This window comes from Grampus griseus (genome assembly GCF_964374135.1).
Source record: "Grampus griseus genome assembly, chromosome: 12".
Lineage (NCBI taxonomy): Eukaryota > Metazoa > Chordata > Mammalia > Artiodactyla > Delphinidae > Grampus > Grampus griseus.
The window spans coordinates 24,910,578-24,934,541 of NC_139006.1; the positions used below are offsets into that span (position 1 = coordinate 24,910,578).

The 23,964-nt window shown below is 56.8% G+C and overlaps 1 protein-coding gene and 1 long non-coding RNA gene across 2 annotated transcripts in view; one reads left to right on the top strand and one right to left on the bottom strand.

The window, feature by feature from the left end:
• Nucleotides 1–252: 252 nt before the first annotated feature.
• ADORA2A (adenosine A2a receptor) lies at nucleotides 253–17,941 on the top strand. Its single transcript, XM_082668105.1, has 3 exons — nucleotides 253–371; nucleotides 9,209–9,777; nucleotides 16,259–17,941. Exons 2-3 carry the CDS (start codon nucleotides 9,455–9,457, stop codon nucleotides 17,160–17,162), a joined length of 1,227 nt encoding a protein of 408 aa, XP_082524231.1. The 5' UTR covers nucleotides 253–371; nucleotides 9,209–9,454; the 3' UTR covers nucleotides 17,163–17,941.
• Nucleotides 14,711–23,964, bottom strand: part of LOC309831123 — a 46,051-nt gene continuing 36,797 nt past the window's right edge. The window contains exon 3 of the long non-coding RNA XR_014297555.1: nucleotides 14,711–14,787. This is a non-coding gene — a long non-coding RNA (uncharacterized lncRNA). The remainder of the gene's footprint in view (nucleotides 14,788–23,964) is intronic.

Consider the following 23,964-nt stretch of genomic DNA (forward strand, 5'->3'; position numbering starts at 1 on the left):
GGACAGCAGGGCTCCGGGAGGACCCAAGCGGCAGGGGCAGCCTGGGGCTTCTTGGAGGAGGGGAGGGAGTGTGGCTCTGGGACCCAGGGGTGAGAGAATCATCGAAGGGGAGGGGGTGTGGTCCGGAGGGAAGTGGCCTGAACGGACGCGAGAGCTGCGAGGGCGCGCCGGAGCGGGAGGCGGGCATCAGCCGGACTTGTGGGCTGGCCGCCCTGGCGGGGCCACCTGGCCTCGGTTTCCCCACGCAGCGGGGCGGAGCGAGAACCGCGCGGGTCTGGAAGCCGCCCTGCAGGGGGCGCCCGCGGGCGGCGCGGCCGGAGCTGGAGACCCAGCGGCCGCCGAGACGGCGGGAGCCGGCGCGCTAGCAGCAGGTCAGTGGGGTCCCGCGTCCGGGGTCCCCAGGGTCCCGGGCGGGCGGCCGGGCAGCGTGGGGCCGTCGGAAGCTGCTGGACTGGGGGGCGGGAGGCGCGGGTCCCCTCCTCAGGTGCCCCGCCGCTCCGTCTCTTCCCGCCGACCTGAGAGCGAGTTCGTGGGCCGGGGTCCGAGCCCTGCCCGCGGCGGCGGCGGGAACAGCGGGTGCAGGGGCGGCTCGAGTGCGGCTGTCGCTCTAAGCCCGGTCGGGGGACGGTGCGCAGACCCTCTGGGCCACCCTGAAATGGACCGGAAGGTGCGCAGGGTAAGCGGGGAGGGGAAGGGGCGAGAGAGCGCGGCCCCAGCGGCAGGGGCGGGAACCTCGCCGGTGCGTTCTGGGCCACGGGCCGCCCGGGTACTCTATGAGCCCTCGGGGCGCGCCCTGGCCTGGCTGGGCTCGAGGCAGAGGCCGGCCTGAGCAGGGCGGGCCGGACCCCGCAGACGAGAACTTCCACAGGTGGAGCTGCCGAACGTCCAGGTGTTCCCGGGAAGCTGGGTGAGCAGACGGCGTCCGAGCGCCTGGGGCGCAGCGAGAAAGGGGGAGTCGAACGCCGGCCGAGCGCGGGCGCGTCCAGTGGGCATTGGTGGCGGGAACCGGACTTAGGGGGTCCCAGGAGAGGCCAGGGTTGGGGGCGCGCCTCGGACTGTCCTGGCCGTCCGCCGGGCTGCCCTGAGCCGACGTAGGAATTGCGGGAATGGTGGCGGTCCCCGAGGGACTTGGCGCGGGATGCCCAGGGGATCAAGGAGGGGCCGGGGCCAGCGGAGCAGAGATGTCTGCGTTGCGGGCGCGGCCACCGCGCTTTAGACTTCAATTTCCCCGACTGTACAATGGGAGGAAGGCGGAGGCCGAGGGCTCCGCAGGGGAGAAAAGAGAAGAGAGAAGTCCCCACCCCCTTTTCTCTGGACTGGAGCTGACCCCTGGGGGAGGACTAGGGCGGCCCCTTGTGCCGGTTCTCCCTCCCCATCTCAGGCGGCACCTAGGCCCGCTTCCACCCACAGGCCTGTGCTCCTTTCCCACCTGGAGCTCAGGCTGCCCTCTCCTTGGCCTCTGCTATCCAGCTTCCATCGACTCCCAGCCTCTGCACCCTCAGAAGACAATCCATGTCACCTCTATGCCGCTAGGGCTGCCCCTGCGTGTCCTGGTCCTGGGGCCCATGATGGAGAGTTCTTGGGAGCACAGTGGGCTAGGGAGGCTGTGTGGCATCAGGGGCTGCCTCCTTAGTCCTGCGGGGTCTGGTCCTAGATGCCTTGGATGGGCTGGAAAGGCTCTGCCCTATGGGCCAGGCCCCCTCCCAGGTTCTGGTCCATGGCGGGAGCTCCTCGCTGAGGCTTGTCCACACCTCCTTGCTCTACTCTTGCCCTTTAGGGTTTCCCTGGCTCTCCCAGGTCCTGGTGTCTCTTGGGCCACTGCCCCTCCCTCCCTATCCCCTCATTGCAGACCAGATTCTGGGCTAAGCTGGCTTCTCTGTTCATCGCCTCAGGGAGGCTGAGGGCAGCCCAGACATGGCTGGCAGGAGACAGGCTTTGGGCCAGGTGGGTTTTGGTGGACGTGTGTGTTGCCTTCCTCACACTGGCCTGGGAAGTGCAGGTCTCTGACCACACACTGGTCCTGCCCCCAGGAATCCACAGCCTAAGAGGGCAATGGCTGGCTTCAGAGGCAACCCAACGGCCCAGAGACTTCCATGCCCAAACCTGGGTTCTAGTCTTGATTCACTTGCTGAGCAGCCCTGGGCCAGTCATTGCCCCAGCAAACCTGCCTTCTCATCTGTAAAATAAGCCTGATGGTGCAAGCAATGCTTAACGAGGGTTGCGGTGGAGAGTAAATGAGAGATAGGCATTGGTTGTGGGGGACAGATTGGGATCTGTGCTTGAGCTTGGGAACCTGGGAGGGAGGCTCTTAGCCTTATGGGGTTGGGGGGGACACCACAAGAGATCGCTGTTGGCCGAGGGACATGTGGACTGGAGTTGGATTGGGAGCAAGCACCTGGCATCACACCCTGCAAAATGTAGGGCCTCTAGGTCTGCTGTGTAGGACCACAGCGCCTGGTGGCCCTCAGCAGTGACCTGAAATCCCTCAGCAACTCCTGCTCCCGTTTAACCTGCCTGACTCCTGAGCCACCTGACTCTGAGTGAGCTGGAACTGCCACCCCAAGTGTCTTGTGGGGGTCAGTCCTGTCTGCTGAAAGATGTGTACACATGAGAGCCAAGGCGAGCACAGCCTGAGGGAAGGCAAGGGCTTGAAGGATGGGCTGAGAAGTTGTTTTGGTGTGTGTGTCAGGGGACCCTGAGGAGATCACTGGTGTCAGGTGCTAAGTTGACAAAAGGATGAGCTCCGGCCCCTAGGGAAGGATCTGGGCCTGGGAAATGTTGGCGGCCACAGAAGGGAGGGTTTGCCCCATGGTCTGGAGGCTGAAGGGAGCAGTGGGAGTGCGGTGCTAAGGGTGGGCCCCTGGAAGTCTGTGCTGGGCCCAGATGGGGGAAGGGAAGTGAGGAATGGCAGGAGTTCAGAGCTGGGATGCAGGGAGCCCTCGCAAGAGACTGCTCACCTCCCGGACAGGGCTGGGAGCTCTGGGTGGTGGGAAGGAGCAGTTTAGTGGCAGAGGTCCCCCAGCCCTTGCCCACAGAATCATGCAAGGGGCCCCTACAGTGTGGAAGCCATGGGATCCTGACTCCTGATGGGGACTGGAGAAGCTCAGCTGCCCTCACTCTAGCTGGGGGAGCAGGATGGTGGATGGGGGAGATGGGGGAGGGAAGGCAGGAGGCTTCAGCTTTCCAGGACCCCCGCAGGCCTTCTCTGGCATGCCTCTGGGCCTTGCACAGACTGTTGCCTTTGCCTGGAATCTCCTTTCCTCTCTTCCCTGACCCTTCAAATCCAGCATGAATACCCCCTCCCCTGAGAGCCCTTCCAGACTCCTCTGGCCCACAACCCCTTCCATAGGACAAGCTTGTTTCAGAAGTTGCTGGGCAGGGTCTTTCTGCGGTTCCCACCTCTGCTGCTGCTCGCGTCAGCCCAGCTGTCACCTGGAAGAAAGGCTGCCTTGGTGCGCCATGGAGAGGCAGTCAGTGCCACTCTGGTGCCTCCCTGCTGTCAGGGTAATGGTTTCTGCCCAGAGGCCCCCAGGGCTGGTATGTGTCTGCCCATCTGTCACAGAGCATTCACCTCTGGCCCCTCAGTGGCCTCTGCAAACCGTAAGCCAGGTACCAGAGGCCACTGAGTGACCAGGGAGCAGTGGCAGGGCCGTGCTGGAGTTGGTCTGGCTGACCCTCTTGCTCTCTCCTTTCAGCCTCCAGGGCTGCATCATCACATCTTCATCCCAGGGACCCCAGAAGTGGGTCTGCCTGCCTCCCATCCTCAGCATACCCACCCTCTGGGAGCTCCTGAGGCTGTGCACCTGGCATTGCCCCTTCAGCAGGCCAGCCTTCTGTCAGGGTCCCACCCCAGGCCCACTAGGGTCTATGTTCTCAGGGCCATTTAGAAGCCCCCCCCATCTTGACCTCTTCAGGCATGGTAGTGCCTGTCGTCATGCCAGTAGAAGATTCACTTGAGAGGTGTGGGTGCTGAGCCACGTGGGTGAGGAGGTTGTCTCACTGTGGCCTGCTGTACCAGAGGGGAAGCCTCTTGCTCAGGGTCTCAGGGAGTGTGGGATGGAGCAGGAGTGGGACCCCATCTGGGTTCCTTGCAACACAGGGTGGGCACGTAGCACTTTGTGTGTGGAGTGGCCCCTTGGAGGGGGGAGTCAGGTGAGGCAGCCCATGGGGGTGAGTGGCCACGTCAGGCTGGGAAGAGGCAGGGCCTGTGGCCTCTCTGGCATCTGGCCTGGACACGAGGGGGTGGAAGGGGGATTCTGGGCCCCCAGCAGGGAGAAAGGCCCTGCGGCTCCAGGCGTTGCTGATGTGGAGGCTGCTCTGGGGGCTGGGCTCAGTGCAGGGAGTAGGCTCTCAGCCCCAGTCCTGCCCACATCCTGCCCCCAGGCTCTGAAAGCAGCAGCTGCACACCCCAGGGGCCGTGGGGGAAGGGACACCACTGGTGCCTGCCAGGGTACCTGGGCCCAGCCCTCACAAGGTTCCTGAAGTTGGAGCTGCTAGCAACCCTGCAGGGAGGGAGAGAGGGAGGGAAGATGTGCCATGACACAGAGGATGCTCACCTCCAGGCAACACTGGAGATGGCCCTGCTCTCATTGATGGGTTCGGAGAGGGGCCTGGCCGGTCCCAGGGTCCTGGGGTTTGGGAGTCTTGTGCCCAGGCCTGGGCCACTCTAAAGGCCACTGGAGGGCTTGTGGTTGGGGCAGAGCTGAGCTGCCTGTCCAGCTAGTTCTCCTTTGCTTGTTGACCTCTCCACTCTCCCACTGAGTTCCCTTCCCACTGAGGTGCTGCTGCTCAGTCTACCTTCCATTTCTTTCAACTACCTGCTCTGAGGTTTGGGTGAGAATTCCACAGTGCGGTCTTCAGATCCCCAACTGTCTCCTCAAACTGTATGCACATGACAACACATCAATTGTGTTCTCCTCAATCCTTCTGTTTTTCATTTCCAGGATTTTTATATTATTTCTCGTTCATATTTGCCTGTTCTTGTTTTGGTTCTGCCAATAATTCTCATTCTTGTTTATGGATACTACTCCTTTATCTCTTTGAAGATCCTAAATGTCTTTGAAAATTATTAGATTACTATATTATCTTCATCTCTGGAATGAATTAATCTCTATATTGAGGTCTTGGAAGTGGGGAGTGACCTGCACACCTGGGTAGTAGCCAGCTCTCAGGACAGTCTCCTGGGACAACTCTGCCTTAAGGCCCCCCACTGTGGGCTCAGGGCCTGTTGGGGTCAGGCTCAGCAGCAGGTGGCACAAAGCTCCCTGTGCTGTAGCAGCTGGGATGCTGCCTGGCACAGAGTAGGTACTTGGAAACATCTGCTGTGAGAAAGTAGTGGAGGATTCTCAGGCTGGGATTCTGGAACCCAGGAACAGGCCCAGTGTGGCTGCAACAGGCACAAGGCGCTAGGCTGGCCTTGGTACATTGCCCTTAGCTGCACTCAGGAGCAGGTGTGCAGGGTCCTGCCTGGAAGTTGGCGGGCACTTCTATCCACCGGGCTCTGGGGGGTACAGCCACCATGTGGGCATGTGTACAGAAAGCCTTGCTAGTCTGATGTACAAGGAGCCAGGAAATGTGCGGGTTTGATTAAATGGAGTTTTAATTAAAGTGGCCAGACTGGTGAGGGTAAGGAGAAAGGCGGGAAGCAGCAGCAGTTTTGAGTCTAACTGCTGGGGAATCCTGTGGGTTTGTCCTTTTGAGGCTTATCATGCACCTTCCCCAGCATGTAACTCTGATCTGTATGGGATGGCTTCTGCCCTCTGCCCTGTCCCCAATAAGGGACAATCACAAGGAAATATTACATTATTAATATTTCATTTCCCCTCTTGGCTAGCAACAGATGACTCAAGGATTAATTAGAGCCAACAGAGAGGAACAGGAAATTGCCAGATCCTGGCCCCGCCCCCAGCCCCCTCCCCCTGGGCCTCCAACCTTCCTGTCACTCTTGCTCTAGGAGGCCTCTGAAGGAAAGCAGAGAGGGGCCAGGAGGCCCTAGGAAATCTTGCTGCTGCTGTTTTTCATGGGCATTCCCCCAGCTCTGTTCCACCCTTTTATGCTCATGGTAAAGCTGGGAGGGCATTAGCCTCTTTGAGCCTTAGCTTCCTCATCTGTAGAGTGAAGTTCATGGGGCCAGCCAGTGAGAACACAGATGACCCACAGACCTCTGCACCCTCATTTCCTGAGCTCCCAAGCAGGCCGTGCAAACTATTGTAGAGGGTCTGGAGTGGAGTCCAGGCAGGTGGGCCCTGGGAGAGCACAGGGCTTGGTGGCTCAGTGGTGGCTGGAGCCTTGTTTTCCCCAGCTGACTGTGTACGTTGATTCCCAGTTCCTGTCAGTGACTCATTAGTACCTTAAAACAGGCCATCATGGGAGCATTTTACTACAAAACTCTGGCGAAGGCCCCAAGTTAGGGCACCCCCAACCCTGGGCTGATTTGCGGTCTGACAGCTGGGAAGCTTCAACCTCCTCCCAGCTACCTCCGTGCCCTGCTCACCCCGCGGTGCCCTGGGCTCCACTGATGTGCTCTGCTTGGGGCTGGGAGATTCTAGTCTGGCAGATAACCAGGTTGCCTGTGTGGCCAGGCAAGCTTCAACCCGGGATGTGCTGGCAGCTGCTGGAGGGCCTGCAGGAAAGCTGTAGAAGGCTGATGGGGAGCCCAGTGTGCAGGGAGGCAGCCTTCCAGACCCAGCTGGCAGGGGTGTGTCTGGCTCCTTGCAGGGCTGACCTGGGCTGGAGGGTCTGTTGTATCCAGTGAGACTGGGAAGGTACCCAAGGCTTGCTGGACAGTAGGAAGGTGCCTTCAGCTTAGTCAGGAAGGGTGCTGGTACCAGGTGCTGTGAGGCCTGAGAGCCCACAGTACAGAAGGTGATGGGGAAGCCCCAAGGATTTAGGGGTCCCGAGTCTGCCAGGAGAACCTCACCAAACAGAGGGCTTGGGTTAGGGTCCCCAAACACCCTTCTATGCTGGGCATCCCAGCCCACATGGAGTCAGCCCAACATCCAGGGCAGATGCTAATGATGTGACCCCATCAGTAGGGCTCCAGGCAGTGGGGCCAGACAGCCCACGTTCAGCTCCACAAAAACGTGGTACTTATCTGGGTCAGGTGGATCACTGGTGGCCCCACCTTATCTGACCCTGGGAAGCACCCTCTGAATCTGGATGATGGCCTAGGGCCAAGTCAGGTTTCTAGCCTGGGCTGGTTGGACTGGCAGAGGCTGTGTCTCTGTCAATGCAGATTCCCCAGGAGAGGCTGAGGCCAGGGTAAGAAGGATGGCAGGGGGTTGTCCGGAGGCCAGGAAGGTGGATGGGTGGCTCACTGGTGGTAGGAGGCAGGGTCCCTGGGGCTTGCTGGGCCTGACTGGACAGTGGCCCGCTGCTGGTGGTGCTGAACCTGGGAGGCCCCCAGATGGGAGGCAGCTCTGGGGCTGTCACTTCACTCCTGCAGAACGAGGACGAGACACTGGACACATAGCCTCTGCAGTCAGGGTGCCCCTGGTGAATGCTACTCTGGGCTGCAGGCCGGGAACACCAAGGGACACTGTGTGGCCAGAGTTGGCACCAGGAGACTTGGTCTGCCCTACCTCCGCCAGTGACATGCTTTGTAAGTAGCTGGCTGGCAAATGCCCTGTGCACAGCAGGGGCTCAGTGGGACTTGTCCATGGCCCCTTGGAGGCAGGCTCCTGCCAGGCCTGGGAGAAGACGTGGGCTGCAGGAACCCCTTGGGTTCTCAGGAGCTCGGCCTCCTCTTCTCTCTCCGGCTTCCTGGGGCTGGGCACTCCCCTCCAAGCCTCCCAGTGGGCATGGGGGACACCTCTCTGTTGTACCTCTCCGTGCCCACCCAGCTCCTGCCACCTGAGGTAGATCGGAGTTAGAAGGAAACTTGGGGTCATTTATTGCAGCTCTAAATCACCTCCTGGACAGGGTGGGGGGAGCCTGGCCCTTGGAATACAGGCAGGGACAATAAGCAAACTTCTCCCAAGGTTGCCAGTCCTCTTGATCCCTCGTATCCTGGAAGAGAGAGGGGGGATGCAACCCCGAGCCCACATGTGGGCCTGAAAGGCAGCTTCAGGCTTTTTGTTCCCAGGCAGGCGGCAGCCACTATCCATGTGCACCTGGACCATGAAAGCCCAGGACTGCAGGAGGGGGTGGATTTGGCATGGAGGACACTGCTGGGCAGCACACGTGAGTGTGACAAGGGGGAGGTAGAGGTGATGGGGAGAGGCCCCTGGACTGGCAGGGGCGATAGAGACTGTTTCACAAGCTCAAGGGGGATCCCTGGGGGTTTGCTTCTACTGGGTGTCACTAATTCTTTACGTTTCTATGACATTTTGACTGGGGGAGCCCTTTCAAATGTGTTCACTCCCTTCTCATAGAATCATGGGTGAGAGCTGCAATGGCCCCCAGAGGCTACTGGGGTCCAACCTCCCCACTGTATCAGTGGGGAAACTGAGGCCCAGAAAGGAAGAACATTGTTGCCCGCAGTCCCCAGGCAAGCCTGGCTGAGCGCACCAGCCAGGCTGGGGAGCAGGTGTGGGAGGAGGGAGTGAGGGGGGAGGCGAGGCGGCCGCCCCTCCCAGATGTGCAGTCAGCTGGCGGGGGCTGCTGAGGGGCGGGCTCCCTTTGTGCCTGCTCCAACACTCTGTGCAGCACCACCAGTGAGGGCAAGAGGGCTTACCTGCCAGCAGTGGGAGACAGGACCAGAGGGCCACCAGATCCTCCCAGATCAGAGCTCTGGGGTCTCTGGGCCTGTTCCTTATGCGGGCAGCATAGGTAGGTGCTGGTAGTCCCCGGGGAGCGCTCTCAGGGGGATGGAGCAGACTGAAGCTGGCTGAGAGAGAAGGTGGGTGGCCCTGGGAGATCCAGGGGTTAAGGAGGCCTTTCCAGGAGGGAGGGTCATGGGGTAGTGGTGAGCTCAGGGATCCAGGAAACTGGCAGAGCTGCCCCAGAAGGCTTGAGAAGCTAAGCCTGGGGGCCAACACAAGTGACTCAACTCTGAAAGTTCTCGGCTCCTCTGGAAGAAAAACAGACTGGGGTTGATCCCTGGCCCTCTGTTTCAGGTGGGAGAGGCAGGGCACGGTAGGTCGTCCTCAGGCTGATGCCTGGCCTGTGGGGAGGGCGTTGGGGAACCGGGGCTGAGGGCTGCCCCTGGGAATCTTCAGCTGTGCCCCTGCCAGTGGTCCACCTCCTCACGTGGCTTCTCCCTTGGCAGGTACCACAGGAACTCTGAAGCTAAGCTGAGCCAAGATGCCGCCAGAGCCCCTGGAGAGGGCCTGGTTTCTGAAGACTCGGAGTTGGCTGTGAAAAGCCCTTGGGGGGCCCCCCCAACGGCAGGGACGCTCCTGGCTCCTGTGAAGGGGCTCAGGGCCTGGGCAGGCCAGCTGTGCTGCAGCTATGGACCGTGAGCTGGCCTGGCCTGCGTCCTTGCTGACCCTGCCCATCTGCAGCTGTGCCCAACATGGGCTCCTCGGTGTACATCATGGTGGAGCTGGCCATTGCCGTGCTGGCCATCCTGGGCAACGTGCTGGTGTGCTGGGCTGTGTGGCTGAACAGCAATCTGCAGAACGTCACCAACTACTTTGTGGTATCCCTGGCGGCAGCCGACATCGCCGTGGGGGTCCTTGCCATCCCTTTTGCCATAACCATCAGCACGGGGTTCTGTGCCGCCTGCCACAGCTGCCTCTTCTTCGCCTGCTTCGTGCTAGTCCTCACGCAGAGTTCCATCTTCAGCCTCCTGGCCATCGCCATTGACCGCTACATCGCCATCCGCATCCCACTCCGGTGAGCCACGTTCTCTTCCCTGGTACACCTCATGCTGGGGGCCACATCTGTGAAAAAGCTCCCTGTGTCAGGGTCTGGTCTGTGCCAGGATCAGAGTGAACCAGGGGTCAGGGTGAACTTGGGGTCAGGATTTGGTCTGGGGTCAGTGTGTTGAGCTGAGGACAGGGCCATGGGGCTCAGTCTGGGGCTGCCCAGGGCTTGGCACATGGCCAGCACTTGTGCCACACCAGCTGATCCCTGTGGGCACAGGGCAGGCTGGTCCTTCCCAGGCTCCCCTGGGCTACATGGGTGAGGCTGCCGTGTTTTGGCTATTGGCAGATGTGTGCAGCCCAGGCCTGGGTGGGTGCATCTGGGGCGTTCTTCACACAGCATGACAGTGGGGCAGGGTGGGCACCACGGGAAACCACAGGACCTGAGAGCTAGAAGCCCGCCCACCTACCCGCCTGCCTTCCTCCAGCTCCTCCAAGCTGCCCTGCAGCTTGCACATTAGGAAAATGACCTAGAGAGGGGAAGTGACTTGGTCAAATGCCTTCGTGAGTCACTTGGACCTCTATGCAAATTCTGTGCTGCTCAGTCACCAAGTGTTCATGGGGGACAGGAGCTGGCTGGTGGATGGGGGTTTTTATGGTGAAACTTTTGTGAAATGACTTCAGCCATGTATTGTGTAAACAAAGACTTTCCCTGAGGCTGAGTTCACTTAAAGACAGGCTCCACCTACCACCACCGACCCATGGACAGGGCTAGTAAGTGTCCCTCCCCACCTGGGGGCCAGCCTGGGGGCCTTCTGCCCCACCTCCTCGCCCCTCCACCCTGGAGCTGGGTTCCACAGCCTAGATGGCTGCAGGCCCTGAGGGAGGTCTCAGAGGATGGTGTGCCCCCATCCAGTGGCGAATTCTCTGAACCAGAGTAGTCCCATCAGCTCCACGCTGGGCTGAGGGTGCCCCAGCCAGGACAGGGAACAGGCTCAATGAGCAAATGGAAATACAGAGTGTCAAACCCAGGGGCACCCTTAGAGGTCATTTCCTCTCATCTTATGGATGGAAAAATGAGGCTCAGAGAAGGGAGTCAGCCCCCAGGGCTACGCAATGAGTTGGTAGCACAGTCAGGACTGGGCCTGGGAAGAAACATGACTGCCACCCTCGGTGACTTCAGTCTTCTGGGAGCTGGTCATAGGGTGGCCCCTGTCTCCCAGAACCTGGGCCACCTGGGCTCTAAGGGAAAAGCAGACACCCTCATCATGCTGCTTAAATGAAGGAAGGAGCCTGGGCCCCGTGTGGCCCTCCCAGAATACTTTGTCTCGGGACAGCCTAGGACCCTTGTCAAAAGAAAAGGGGACTCTGGCTGGTCCTAATAGAGGACCAGCCTAAACAGGCAGAGCCAGAGTCCAGGCTCGACCAGGACACAGAGGCCTTAGGGCTCCCAGGCTGATTGATTGGTGTCCACTTCGGGGCCAGGCCAGTGTGGGCTGGGCCGGGCCGGCCCTGGCAGAATGTTCAGTGGGGAGCAGAGGTGTCGTTCTCAATTTCTTCCTGATTCAAGGAGCAGTAGATTCGAGGGAGAGATCAGAGCTGCTGATCTCAATCTAAAGGGCCTTCCTTGGCTTCTTTTTCTTGTCTCTGTTTTTCAAGAGTCAAAAGTCCCATCCTCCCTGATGCAAGAGGATGGGACGCGCTGTGTGACTGTGGAAAGTCAGCTGCCTCTCTCTGGGCCCATTTTTCATCTATAAAAGGGGCCAGGTCTCTATCCCTCTGAGCTCACAAAGGTGTTCTGAGGGCCCAGTGAGTGGACTGGAGTGATGGGTCCCTGAGGAAGGATGGCAGGGTGGGGTGGATGGAGATTCAGGTCTTTCTGAAGCTGCTGGAGGTTCAGAGCTATGGACCTGGCCCCCCCTCCCAACCCCATCTGCCTGCCCAACTCCCACAGTCTTCCAGAGCAGGACCTAGTTCCACCCAGACCTTGGCCATTTGAGCTCCACTTGATAGGGCTTAGAAGGGTCAGCCTGGCTGTCTTGGGTTAGGGAGCCAATGGGATGACGGTGGTGATGATGCTCAACCCTGCTTGGGGCAGAGAGCTCCACGTTTGCCAGAGGATGTTGGCTCAGCGTCTCCTTTGGTCTTCTCAGCCGGCATTGTGGCCGGGAGGATGTTATGACCCTCCTGTTACTCGTGGGGAGGCCAGAGCCAGAGAAGGAAAAGTGTCTCCGGACGCGGGGACTCCAGGGCCCTTCACCCTGCTCCAGGTCCCCTTGGGTCCCTCCACTTTCCTCTTCCTCAAGGGTACTGGGCTGGCGAGGGCTGGGAGAACGAGGTGTGTAAAGTTGTCCTGTGGGGCTCCTGAGAGCAAGCTGGGCATGAGTGGGGACTAGATGGAGGCAGATGGTAACCCGGGGCAGCTCTGGGACTGCTGCCTGGCTCAGGGTGCCCATTCCTGCCCCCCTTCCTCTGTCCCCTTCCAGCTGGAATCCAGTCTCTCCTGTGTGCTGTTTCCTGATCCACTCAGTAAGTCCATTTGGCTAACCTGAAGTCCAGCCTCTGACCGATGCTCTGGATGCCTAGCTCCAGGCCTGCACCGTTCACCATTAATTTTTCTTTTTTTTTAAAAAGAATTCAGTTTCAGAAAAATCTTATGTGCTCCTTCCCAAGTGCACGGACCCTACTGGGCTAGGGCAGGGCCTGGACAGAGGCAGGGATGGGAGCTCTCCATGTCCCCAGAGGACAGAATTCCCAGGGTGACAAAGGCTTTCTTTTCCCAGGGGAATTCCACACCCGTTGTCTCCCATCTCTCACTTTAGCCCCTTCTGACTGCTCTCTCCCTTCGGGAAACAGGCCTTCGTATGGGGCAGCAGAGTCCTGTGTGGTGAACTGCCCCAGGGAACAAAACCTGAGTACCCTGGCTTCTAAGGGGGCAGGATTGGGAGAGAGGACTCCCTGCAGGAGGTGACGCCATGGGTTGCTGGGGATGCGTTGGAATGGGCATTGGCGTGTGTGGGGAAAGGGGTAACAGAAGGGGGCCAAGCCTGGACAAAGGCCACAGGGAAGGAATAAGCATGTGGGCTCTGGGCCAGGGAGAGGTGACAGAGAGGAGAACAGGCCTACAGGGAGGCTGTGAGGCTGGCTCAGGCCTTCCCATGCTTGGGAGGGAGTTTGGGTTTTAGCTGTAGGTCAGTGGCTCCTTTGGACAACTTAGGAAAGCTCCGCCTTCTCCTGACTGAAGGGCAAATGCACGGGAAGCCCTAACCTGAATTGTGGGGGGTACTATTGGATCATAGGGTAAGCCCCCAATGTAATGGGGAGCCCCCAGGAAGGGGCAGCCTGTGAGCTGGAGGACATAGGGATGCAGAAACACCTCTAAACGCGGGGGATGTGGTTCTGGCACTGGCTTCCTATGACACTTCTGGGCTCCCCAGAACAGCAGAGCATGACCCTGGATGGCCTTGGCACCCCCTCCACCAGGCAGGCAGTCTATGTCTGAGGCCCAGGAGGGCAAGATGTGACTGCCTTAGTCACAGACACAGCTCAGGGGATGGGAGATGCTGCTGGGCCAGGCTGTGGCTTGGCCATGGTTCCATCTGGGCCCTAATGTTGATCCAGTCCCCTGGGAGCCTGGGTCCAGGGCTCTAAGCCTAAGAGGCTTTCTTTCCAATAACAAAATTAATCTGTTTGGTATCTTTTTAAAATAAATAATACCTGCATGTATTACAACATCAAAAAAGAACAAAAGCATATATGGTAAAGAATTGTCCCCCTTGCCCCACCTCAGCTCCCTTCCTGGAAGGCAGTGTTGGGAATCCTTCCAGACATCCTTTGCATACAGAGACAAGTGCTATCAATGTGTTTCTGTTTCTGTCCCCAGGACAGGAGGAGCTTTCTTTTCAGAATGCAGTGGCAGACTTCCTCTCCTAGGTTTCCTCATCTAAATGTAGACAAGTGGACAAAACAGGAATTTTCAAACCGTGTCCCCAGAAGCCTTCAGGCTGGGCCCTGGCTTCCCCCCCAGTTCATTCGTTCAGTGAATATTATTAAGCCTCCTCTCTTCCTCAGCAGCTCCAATTCTGTGATTGCCTGGGAATGCAGGTGAGAAGGGTTGCTGCTGGAGAACAATTTGAAAATCCCCAAAGCAGGTGGCCTCCAGGATCTTCTACACCATCCCTATTACTGCTTGCTTCTGCTTGACTGCCTCAAATGACAGGAGCTTCACCACTGCCTGAGGCAGTCCATTTCTCCTGTGAATAGCTCATTTACCCTGAGCCACAATCCATCTCCCTATAATTTTCACCCAACAATTCTACAATCTGCCCTCATGCGACAGTGCTCACAAGCCCCAGATTCTTAGTCCCATTTTACAGATAGGGAAACTGAGGCTCAGAGACGCAGTGACAACATGGCTAAACAAGAATGCACCATCGCTAGAACCCAGAGGGAATATGCTTTTCTTCAGAAAAATATCAACATTAAAATAGCCTCCTGGGACTTCCCTGGTGCCCAGCGGTTAAGACTCCGAGCTCACAATGCAGGGGGCCCAGGTTCGATCCCTGGTCAGGGAACTAGATCCCACATGCCACAACTAAGGGCCCACGTGCCACGATGAAGATGCCACATGCTGCAACTAAGACCCAGTGCAGCCAAACACATTAAAACAGCCTCTTATTCAATCAGATCATATAAATTACTATTTGTAGAGTACTAAAAACAGTGCCTGGCACAGAGCAAGTGCTATATAAGTAATAAATGGAAAAAAAAAAAACCTGTGACCTCACGTTTGAAGCTCCAGAACAGGAAATAGGGCAGTATAGGCTCTCTGTGGCTTGACAGAAATGGGCAAGTCCACGACCCTCTTCCTGCTGCAGGCACCCAAGCCCCCAGTGAATGGGGCTGCAGAGCTCGGGAGAACAGTCCTGCTAGGTTACTGTTTGGGTTCAGAAATGAGGAAGTTACCTTGGCCCGAGTTGCCTCTGGATTCCTGGAATGTCCGGGCCAGTCCATTCCTCTCCTTGGGCCTCAGTTTCTCTACCTATAAAACGAGAGGGTTGGAATAGACTAGAGGTCAGAGGCCACCGTGGTTTTTTTTCCCTTAATTTGAATCAGTTGACAAAATTTAAACCATGGGAGGTTTTACCCAGAAAAATCAGCTCCCAGACCCTCCTGAGATCTGGCAGCACTGGGCAAGTTTAAATGGTGGGGGTGGGAGAGGGGGTGGCTGAGTGGTATCAGCTGCCTCCTGCACACAGGGTAAATACCCACCAGCCTGCCTGCCTCACACATTTGTAACCTCTAGGCCCCTGTGTTTGCTACCCCATGGACTAGTTTCTATGGATACTTCCAGCTCCAGAATTAAGCATGTTTTTCCTTGACACCTACTATGTCCTGTCTCAGTGATGGTAATGCAGCGATGGATATAGGGACCCAAGGGGCCCCCAGCCTTGGGAGCCCAGATTGGGTAGGGATTAGTTGAGCTTGGGTAGTAAACTTCTCTGAGATCTGTCTAACCTGAACTTAGAAAGGATGGGTAGGGTTTACTAGGTACAGAGGAAGGCAGTCTGGTGTTGCCGGAATCAAAACCGTTAAATGCAAAGTCATCCCTCAGAGATAACTGAGGTCACCTTCCTCAGTCAGGGAGATGATTTTTTGATTGCCCTTTCTTTTAATAAAAACGATACCACCCTTTTTTGTTGGCCTGAGGTCAGCTTCTGAGCCAGCAGATCAGGCCACTCCCCGAGTCTGGAACTGAGTCTGGTGCTCTAGAGTACTGAATGATTTGGGGCAGACTACTTCTCCTCTCTGGACCTTAGAATCTCATGCAACTCTTTCCTCTTGAATGTTAAGGCTTATATAAATGTTAAGACATACTGATCTCATCTCTCTCCAGAGGGCTGTGGGTGAATTTGGAAGGGAGAGGGGGTATCTCATTTGGCCCGGGACCTCCACCCCTCCTTTTCCCACCTGTCCCACCTCTCCTTAGGGGCTTCTGGAGACCCTAAGTCAAGTGGGGAAGGAAGAGCATAAGCACAAGAGATGTGAACCACCTACAGGTTTGATCTGGCTGGTTTGGTTCCCAGCCAGCGAGTACCCTCCTGACCCGTTCCCACTCTAAATAAAGGGACGCCCACTGTAGCATCGACTGAGATCAACATGGAGGTTGTAACTTCTCCCCTCCTCACCCCCCCAGAATCACTTACTAATTCCTTCAAACCAAACTAATTAAGTCCCAGGACTACTCGTAATACTATTCAAAAATCATCTGGACGTCCGTGCAGTGGTCTCCCTTTCCAGGGTGCCTGCTCTCCTGTTACCTCCTGTGAGAAAAGGCCAGGCTTGGCCCTCCTCTGAACAGAAGAGGATACTGAGGCTAGGAGGCAGGAAGTGACTGGTCCAAGACCTCACAGCCAGTGGATGAGGTACAGGTTGCTGCTCTGGGTTTCTGACTCTTGGCCCTTCCTAAGCCCTGGTTTCCCAGGCCTCTGATGCTGGTCTCCTCTCCCCAGGTACAATGGCTTGGTGACAGGCACGAGGGCCAAGGGCATCATTGCAGTCTGCTGGGTGCTATCATTTGCCATCGGCCTGACTCCCATGCTAGGCTGGAACAACTGCAGTCAGCAGGAGGGCAGAAACCACTCGCAGGGCTGCAGGGTGGGCCAGGTGGCCTGTCTCTTTGAGGACGTGGTCCCCATGAACTACATGGTGTACTACAACTTCTTTGCTTGTGTCCTGGTGCCCCTGCTGCTCATGCTGGGTGTCTACTTGCGGATCTTCCTGGCAGCCCGGCGACAGCTGAAGCAGATGGAGAGCCAGCCTCTGCCGGGGGAGCGAGCCCGGTCCACGCTGCAGAAGGAGGTCCACGCTGCCAAGTCACTGGCCATCATTGTGGGGCTCTTCGCCCTCTGCTGGCTGCCTCTGCACATCATCAACTGCTTCACCTTCTTCTGTCCCAAGTGCAGCCACGCCCCACCCTGGCTCATGTACCTGACCATCATCCTCTCCCACACCAATTCCGTGGTGAATCCCTTCATCTATGCCTACCGCATCCGCGAGTTCCGCCAGACCTTCCGCAAGATCATTCGCAGCCACATCCTGAGGCAGCGGGAGCCCTTCAAAGCAGGTGGCACCAGTGCCCGGGCCCTGGCAGCTCACAGTAGCGACGCGGAGCAGATCAGCCTCCGCCTCAATGGCCACCCTCCCGGGGTGTGGGCCAACGGCAGTGCCCCCCAGCCTGAGCGGCGACCCAATGGCTACACCCTGGGGCTGCTGAGTGGAGGGAGTGCCCGTGAGTCCCACCGGGACATGGGCCTCCCAGACGTGGAGCTCCTCAGACAGGAGCTCAAGGGAGAGCACCCAGAGTCCCTGGGCCTCGAGGGTCCCCAAGCCCAGGATGGAGCAGGAGTGTCCTGATGAACCACTGAGTCTGCCCCTTCCTAAGGGAAGGAAATCTTTCTCTTCCTGGTTGCTGGAACCAGTCACGTTGAGAGAAGAGTGCATGTGCCGGAGACCCTTCTCATGGCCGGTTTCCACTTTGGACTGAGGAGGGAGCCCCGGCTGGAGCAGCATGAGGCCCAGAAGGAAGGGTTTGGAGTCCGAGGAAGTGGACGTTTCATGCTGGGAGGCCCTGCATCAGGCCAGAGCCCCAGCACGAGAGCATCTTGGCTGGCCAGGGCTGGTCCCCAACTCCAGAAGCACCTAGAAGTGCCACCTTGTCTCCGCAGAGCAGCTGTGGCAGAGCAGGTTGGCTGGCCTGAGGCTGGGGAGTGGTTCCAAAAGGCCCCCCTGCCACACACACACCACCCTCCCCAGACTTTCCAAGGATTCAGGAGCTATTGTGCTCAGAGGTGGCGTTTGACTATTTTTTCCAGGAGAAAATGTAAGTGTGAGGAAACCCTTTTAATCTTCCCTGCCTGGTTGCTGGCTCTGTTTCAGCCCTGCTGCTAACCTGGCACCAGGAGTTGGCCCAGGGAGACCCAGGCAGCCCTCTCCCGCTGCCATGAGCTGTCATGCACGTCTCCTTCGAGGACAGCGAGTTGTAATGGAGCCGTGCCAGAGCGTGGGCGCAGGGGAGGATGTCGGGGCTGGCCAGCATGGGTTAGCCTGGGGAGCTCAGAGCTGCCCAGGTAGAGGCCCTATCTAACTGCCTTTCCTTCTGAAGGGAATGTTTTTTTTTTCTGAGATACAATAAAAATGAGCCACGTTGTGTTTTAAGCTTGTCCAATGAGAATGGTGTCTGAGTTCCTTTCCCTACTCCACAGCCAGGCCTGGCACACACATATGGGTATGTGTTGCAGGTGTGAGAGAGGGTGCACATATGTGCAGACAGCCTGCCTGCCTGGGGCCGTGATGGGACTCCCAGGCTCCCATCTTCCTAGGGAAGAGGCTGCCTGGATGCACCAAAATGCAAATGCCCATGTGCAGCCCCAAACCTGCATTCCTGTGAGAAGAGGATGTCAAAGGAGGGGACCCTTTCTCTAGCTGCTCTCCCTCCAGAAGCCACAGACCCATCTAGCCCTAGGCATTCCCTCAGTGTGGGGACCAGGCTCCTCCCTCCCTCATTACCTTCCTAATGTCCTTTGTAGGTCTCCTTCTATGTTACCTTCTCAGAGCTGTTTCCTTCACTCCCCACTGCCCTGCTCCACCCCTCAGCTGAGAGGGGATCTAGAAATGATGAGGGGGTGGGGTGGGGGGCTACACTGCCTTCCCCTGGAGTCATCCCTCCTCCTACTCCCACAAAGAAACGTACAAGGAACAGGTGTTTCATGCTCTAACGCTGTCTCTGGGGCCCCCTGCCTAAGGAGAGGGTGCCACCCTTCTGTGCTGGAGAAGTCTGAGGCCCAGGGGAAGTGAGCAGTGTGCCCCAGCCGGAGGGTCAGTCTTGGTCTGAAGTCTCGCAGGCACACTCAGGGCGAAGACGGGCAGGAATGTTAGAACTTCACAGGTAATCCTCACGTAGCCCTGGGAGCCCCATTTTACAGATGACTAAACAACAGAGAGACTAAACCACCTCTCCTGAACAGAGAGGTTAAGTACTTGCCCCAGTCACACAGCTAGTTAATGGCAGAAGTGAACTTAAAACCCAAGGTTTATCTGACCAAAAAATCCATGATTTTTTTTCCCATTAACTTAACGATGAACTATTTCAACCAAACCGAAAAATATGAAATAATACCATGTTCCCACTACTCTGCTCAAGAAACGAAACATGACAACCAACCCCTCCCCATATTATCACCCTGCTTCGTGCACCTGGAAACAACCACTTTCCTGGGTTTCATTTTGTTCCACTGCACATCTTAATACTTCTACTAGACAGATGTATATGTAAGTATTCCCTAAACCAACACAGGTTTATTTTAGCAATATTTCACTGTCATATCTATCAGAGGTCCTCTGGACTGGCTGCACAGAAGAGACCTAGGACGCTCTAAAGAGTGCCGACGCCTGAGCCCTTACCCCAGAGATGCTGGGTCGACCCAGGCAGCAGCAATTCCCCAGGGGTTCTCATGGACAGTCAGGGTCAGAACCACTGACACAACCACACAGCCCACTCCCTCCACTCTCCTACACACTTTGGCCTGGGCTTGCTGCAGGCTGAGGGCAGAACAGTGGCCTGTTTTGTGCCTGAGGCGGCCAAGGGCACAGATGCTGTCAGTCCTCATGACCAATTGGTGGGAAGAGGCCACTAAGAGAACCACAAAGGTAGGTAAAGAAGAAATATCGTCTCTCCATCCTTTTTGAGGCCTCTTGGGAACAGAGCTTTGAGTGCTGGGCTACATGGTGCAGGCTTTGGGTTGGGGAAGAACAGGGACAGGGTCTTAGGAAACACTTTAGATACAACTGAGCCCTAGACCCTCGCAGGACCAGCCCGTAGGCCAGCCCTGGAGCCCAGGCCCACGTGATCATGCTTCCTCGGGTCCCCAGGGGGCCCAGTGTCCCATCACCACACACACCCTGTACAAGCTCCCACTGTGAGCCAGGCTCATGTGTAAGCGCACATACACAGACACGAACAGATGCATGTGTCATTCCCTGACCATGAGAGAATACATGTGTATGCACGCAAACATACAGAGCCCACCTCAACAGCAGCAGCAGCAGTGAGACATAGGCCTGGCCCAGCCCTGGGGCTGCAGATGCGTGTCTGCCCTGGGCCAAGCTGCCGGGGGCAATACCAGGGCTGCTCTAACCCCTAAAGCTCTGTCCTAGGGCCCCTCTGCTCTCTCCTTGCTCTTCCCAAAGGGCTGGGGATGGACCGCATGCCTCATGCAAGCCTGTTCCAAGCACAAGAGTTCCATCACAGGGCTTCCCTGGTGGCGCAGTGGTTGAGAGTCCGCTTGCTGATGCAGGGGACACGGGTTCGTGCCCCGGTCTGGGAAGATCTTACATGCCACGGAGCGGCTGGGCCTGTGAGCCATGGCCGCTGAGCCTGCGCATCCGGAGCCTGTGCTCCGCAGCGGGAGAGGCCACAACGGTGAGAGGCCCACGTACCGCAAAAAAAAAAAAAAAGAGTTCCATCACAGAACCTGTCCGTGTGGTGGTCCCAGCCCCGCTCCATGGCGGTTGTGGCCAGGGTCCCCAGGGAAGCCTGTGAGCAGAGGCCTGGCTCAGGCCGCATCCTGGCTCATCACTCGCCCCATAAGAGACAGGACCCCTACCTTTGCAAGCCTCCCCATTTGTGTTAAGGTCCTTTCCTCTGGGAGGACTTACATAAAACACTTTGGGCTCCTGGTGGGTGGGGTGGGCCAGCCTCAGTTTTGCACATACTGACCAGGGCACAAGCTCTGGAGACAAATCAAGGCAGCTCAGGGATGAAGGGCAGCCTGGGAAGTAAGAGGAAATGAGAGGTTGCCCCCTGGATCTACTGGGCTGGGTCTTGATAACCCAGAGCTGGAAGTGGGCCTTCTTTGCAACTGTGGTAGAGAAACAGGAACCCGGGGGCTCGCAGAAGCCAACTGCTTAGGGAGTAGGAATGGTTCCGTGCAGCCTGCCCTGATGCCCAGGGCCTAAATAAAGGCACGTCAGGATGGCACTCTGTGCCTAGAACGCACCCCTATCCTTGCATGTCACACAGGCTCCCGGCCAGTCCTGTGGGCTGCTGCCATGGTGAACACTCTTCCCCTAAGCTCCCAAAGCGCTTCCTGAGCATGCTGGGACACCCCTCTGCTGATGGGAGGTTACATTAAGGGGGAAGGAACTTAGGGAGACCTGAGATCTGCTGTGAGGCAAGTCACTCCCTCAGGGAATGAAAAAGCGCTCTGAAAAGTGGAGAGCACTCTATCAGAATGTCTGATTACCACAGCCCTCTCCTCCCCTCCTCTGTTCTAAGGCACCCCTCACTGCACTGTAACTCATCATTAGCAGTAACTGTCACTGTTGGGATGGCCCCTGTCAGGCTGCAGAGCCAGGAGTGGGGCGGGAGAATGTCAGGTGACTCACAGCCCTAAAGGAGAAGGCTGGACACACAAAACACAGAGCCTGGGTGCAGAGTCACCTTCGTAGGTGCTCTGGCTCCACCCTTTCTTTTGCCAGAGGAGAAAGGGCAACTCAGCAGAGCTACCCCACAAGCCCCCCTGCCCTGCCACTAGTCAGGCTTAGAGAGGGGCTGGGCTCAGGGAGAGGCCAGGCCAGGGTGTCAGCACAAGGCTAGGCAGGTGACAGGTGTGATGACCCAGTGTCCTCTGAGCGAAGAATTTTTTCCCACCAGTAGGAAAGGCTTGGTGCAGAACCATCCACACTTCTCTGCCTTGCCCAGGGAAGCGTGTGTGTATGTGTGGCGGGGGGGTGGGGGGAGAAAGAGGGACTGATTTTGCAGAATCAGCCTCTGGACTGGCACCTAATGACCAGTAAGCTCTCAGAGAGGGCTTGGGTAGGAAGGAGCAGACTAGAACTGGAGTCCCATCTCCTGACTTTTTGTTCCTCTCAACCACTTAATGAGAACCTGCTGGTGATGCTGGGCCTGGGGCAGCAGGGAGGGGGGTGCACAGGTGCCACCAATAGGGGCAGCAGGAGGTGAGGCCACCAGCATGACACAGGCTCTGGTAGTGCAGTGGAGGAGCAGGTCTCACCCAACTGGAGAATCAGGCAGGTTGAAGTGAGTTAGTCTTCCGAAGGCCAACGGTCAAGTCCAGGGCTGTGTTTTCCAGGTGTTTGTTAGGAGATGTGAAGGAGAAGGAGCTGAGTAGACGTGCACCTGATTTACATCTGCCCACACAGGATTATGCCACCCATTTGCAGGCAATTTTCAAGTTAAAATGTTGTCAGAGAGTTGTCACAGTTTTGATCTTTCTTTTCTGTTCTTTCTCAATCCACCCACATTTTCTAGTTGGTATAGAAAGGAGAGTGAGGGGAATAAAACCTGGTTTAGATTCAGATTTTTGGAAATGTTAGATGGGACTTTAAAAATTATGTAGTTTTCTCTTGGAAAAATTTAGGCCCAGAACCCAACATATATCACAACTGTTGTCTGCTGCAGAATCTTTAGGGTGACTAGAGAGACCAGGCCAGGCCTTCTGCAGTCATCCTCAGATGACTACCTCTGGGGTTTCAGCTTGACTCTCTTTCCTGCCTCATTCAGAGATGCCAAAAAATCCCTCTGCTTGCTCCTAAAACCACCATCCTGCTTCGCCGAGCTCTGAATGGGGGTCAGTACCAGGTTCAAACGGCCTTGCCACTGACTTCTTTTCGGAATGTGGGCAAGCCCCTCTTTGAACTGCCATGCCTGCTTTTAGATAAAGCAGATAATAAATGTGAAAGCACTTTGGAAGGTATATGAGATAAAGAAACATGGCAAGTGTGAATTTAAACCAGGCACCTGGAAGCCTCTGGTGTCTGTGGGGCCGGGAGCTGGGTGTGGACACTGGCTGACAACTGAGGCAAGGGACACAGACTATGGATCACTTGCTGTCTGCAGCCCAATCCTGTCCCATACATTTAACATCTCAAGTCCAGGGGAGTTAAGGCTTATCAAAGATGCAACAGAGAAGATATTATAAATGTCTGAGCTGACAGAATCAGGATTCAAAATGACCTCAGGGGCACCGGACAGAGAAATCTAAGCAAAGATCAGTGTAAAGTCCTGTACTGAGTTTGAAAAAGCAAATGTGCAGGGAGAAGTGGGAAGAGAGAACCCAGCTACCATCAGTTCATGTCACGACAATGAACACTTCAGTTGCTAAGGTCAGCAGAGGCCAACTTTGTGCAAAATGCCAGAGAAAGAAATGGCTGCAGCCGCAAGCTGCATTGCACTGCCGTTAACAGGAGCCCCAGGTGGGAAGAGCTCACGGGGTCCAGGTCCTGGCTCAAGGCAGGAGGCTGGTGTTCAGTTCCCAACACCACAGCTGATCATCAACAAACTGAAGTACCCTATGAAGACGTGCCCACCCAGAGAAGGTAGTCTCTCAGGGACACCTGGCAGGATTAACAAGTAACCAAAGGAAGGCACTCAAGACAGGGGGAGGATGCGGGGTGTGTCTGCAAACCGGAAACTGAGAACGGTTGGAGGAAAGAAGGCTGGAGATGACTGAGGGAGAGCCATGACACCAGGTGAGCAGACCAGAAGAGGGAAGCAGCTTGTCATGTGCTGTCCCAAAGGGCACAACTAGGCTTAGTAGGACAACCTACAGGAGTTCTGGGGCTCACAGCCACTCTGGTGGAACAACTATAGTTCATGTTTGAGGCTACCGGGCTGCAGCAAATGGAGACCCCTCCAAGGGCACTCAGGCCTCACTGGCCTGCAAGGGGCATGGGCATCGTTGTGAGCCTTTGAGGAGCCTCCCCCGAACCACGAGGGCATAAGGCCAGATAAGCATGGCTCTTCTTTCTCACCCAGAATTGTCTCAGGATCCTGGAAGCCCGAATCAGGAATGGGGGATAAGATAGGCGATAAGGAACAGGGAATGACAAAGTATAAACAAAATAAAACCATCACCGGACTCAAGTTTATAGGTATAGGTGAGGGGTGATGACCAGGTGTGAACTGAAAGGAATCAAAAGGGCCCAGTGCCCTATATCGACGGAATATACCCAAGACCTAAAATTCTTCCCACCAGAACCACCTGCAGTGACAGCAGGTGGTGACAGCTGAAGTGCACTGCTGTCTGGTGGGGGCAACATGTAATTTATCGGGTTAGCATGTGGACATCTGGTGGAGAAGCTTGAGGAGCTGGGACATGGGGTAGATGGGACATGGGGTAGATAAGGTTTCACGCAG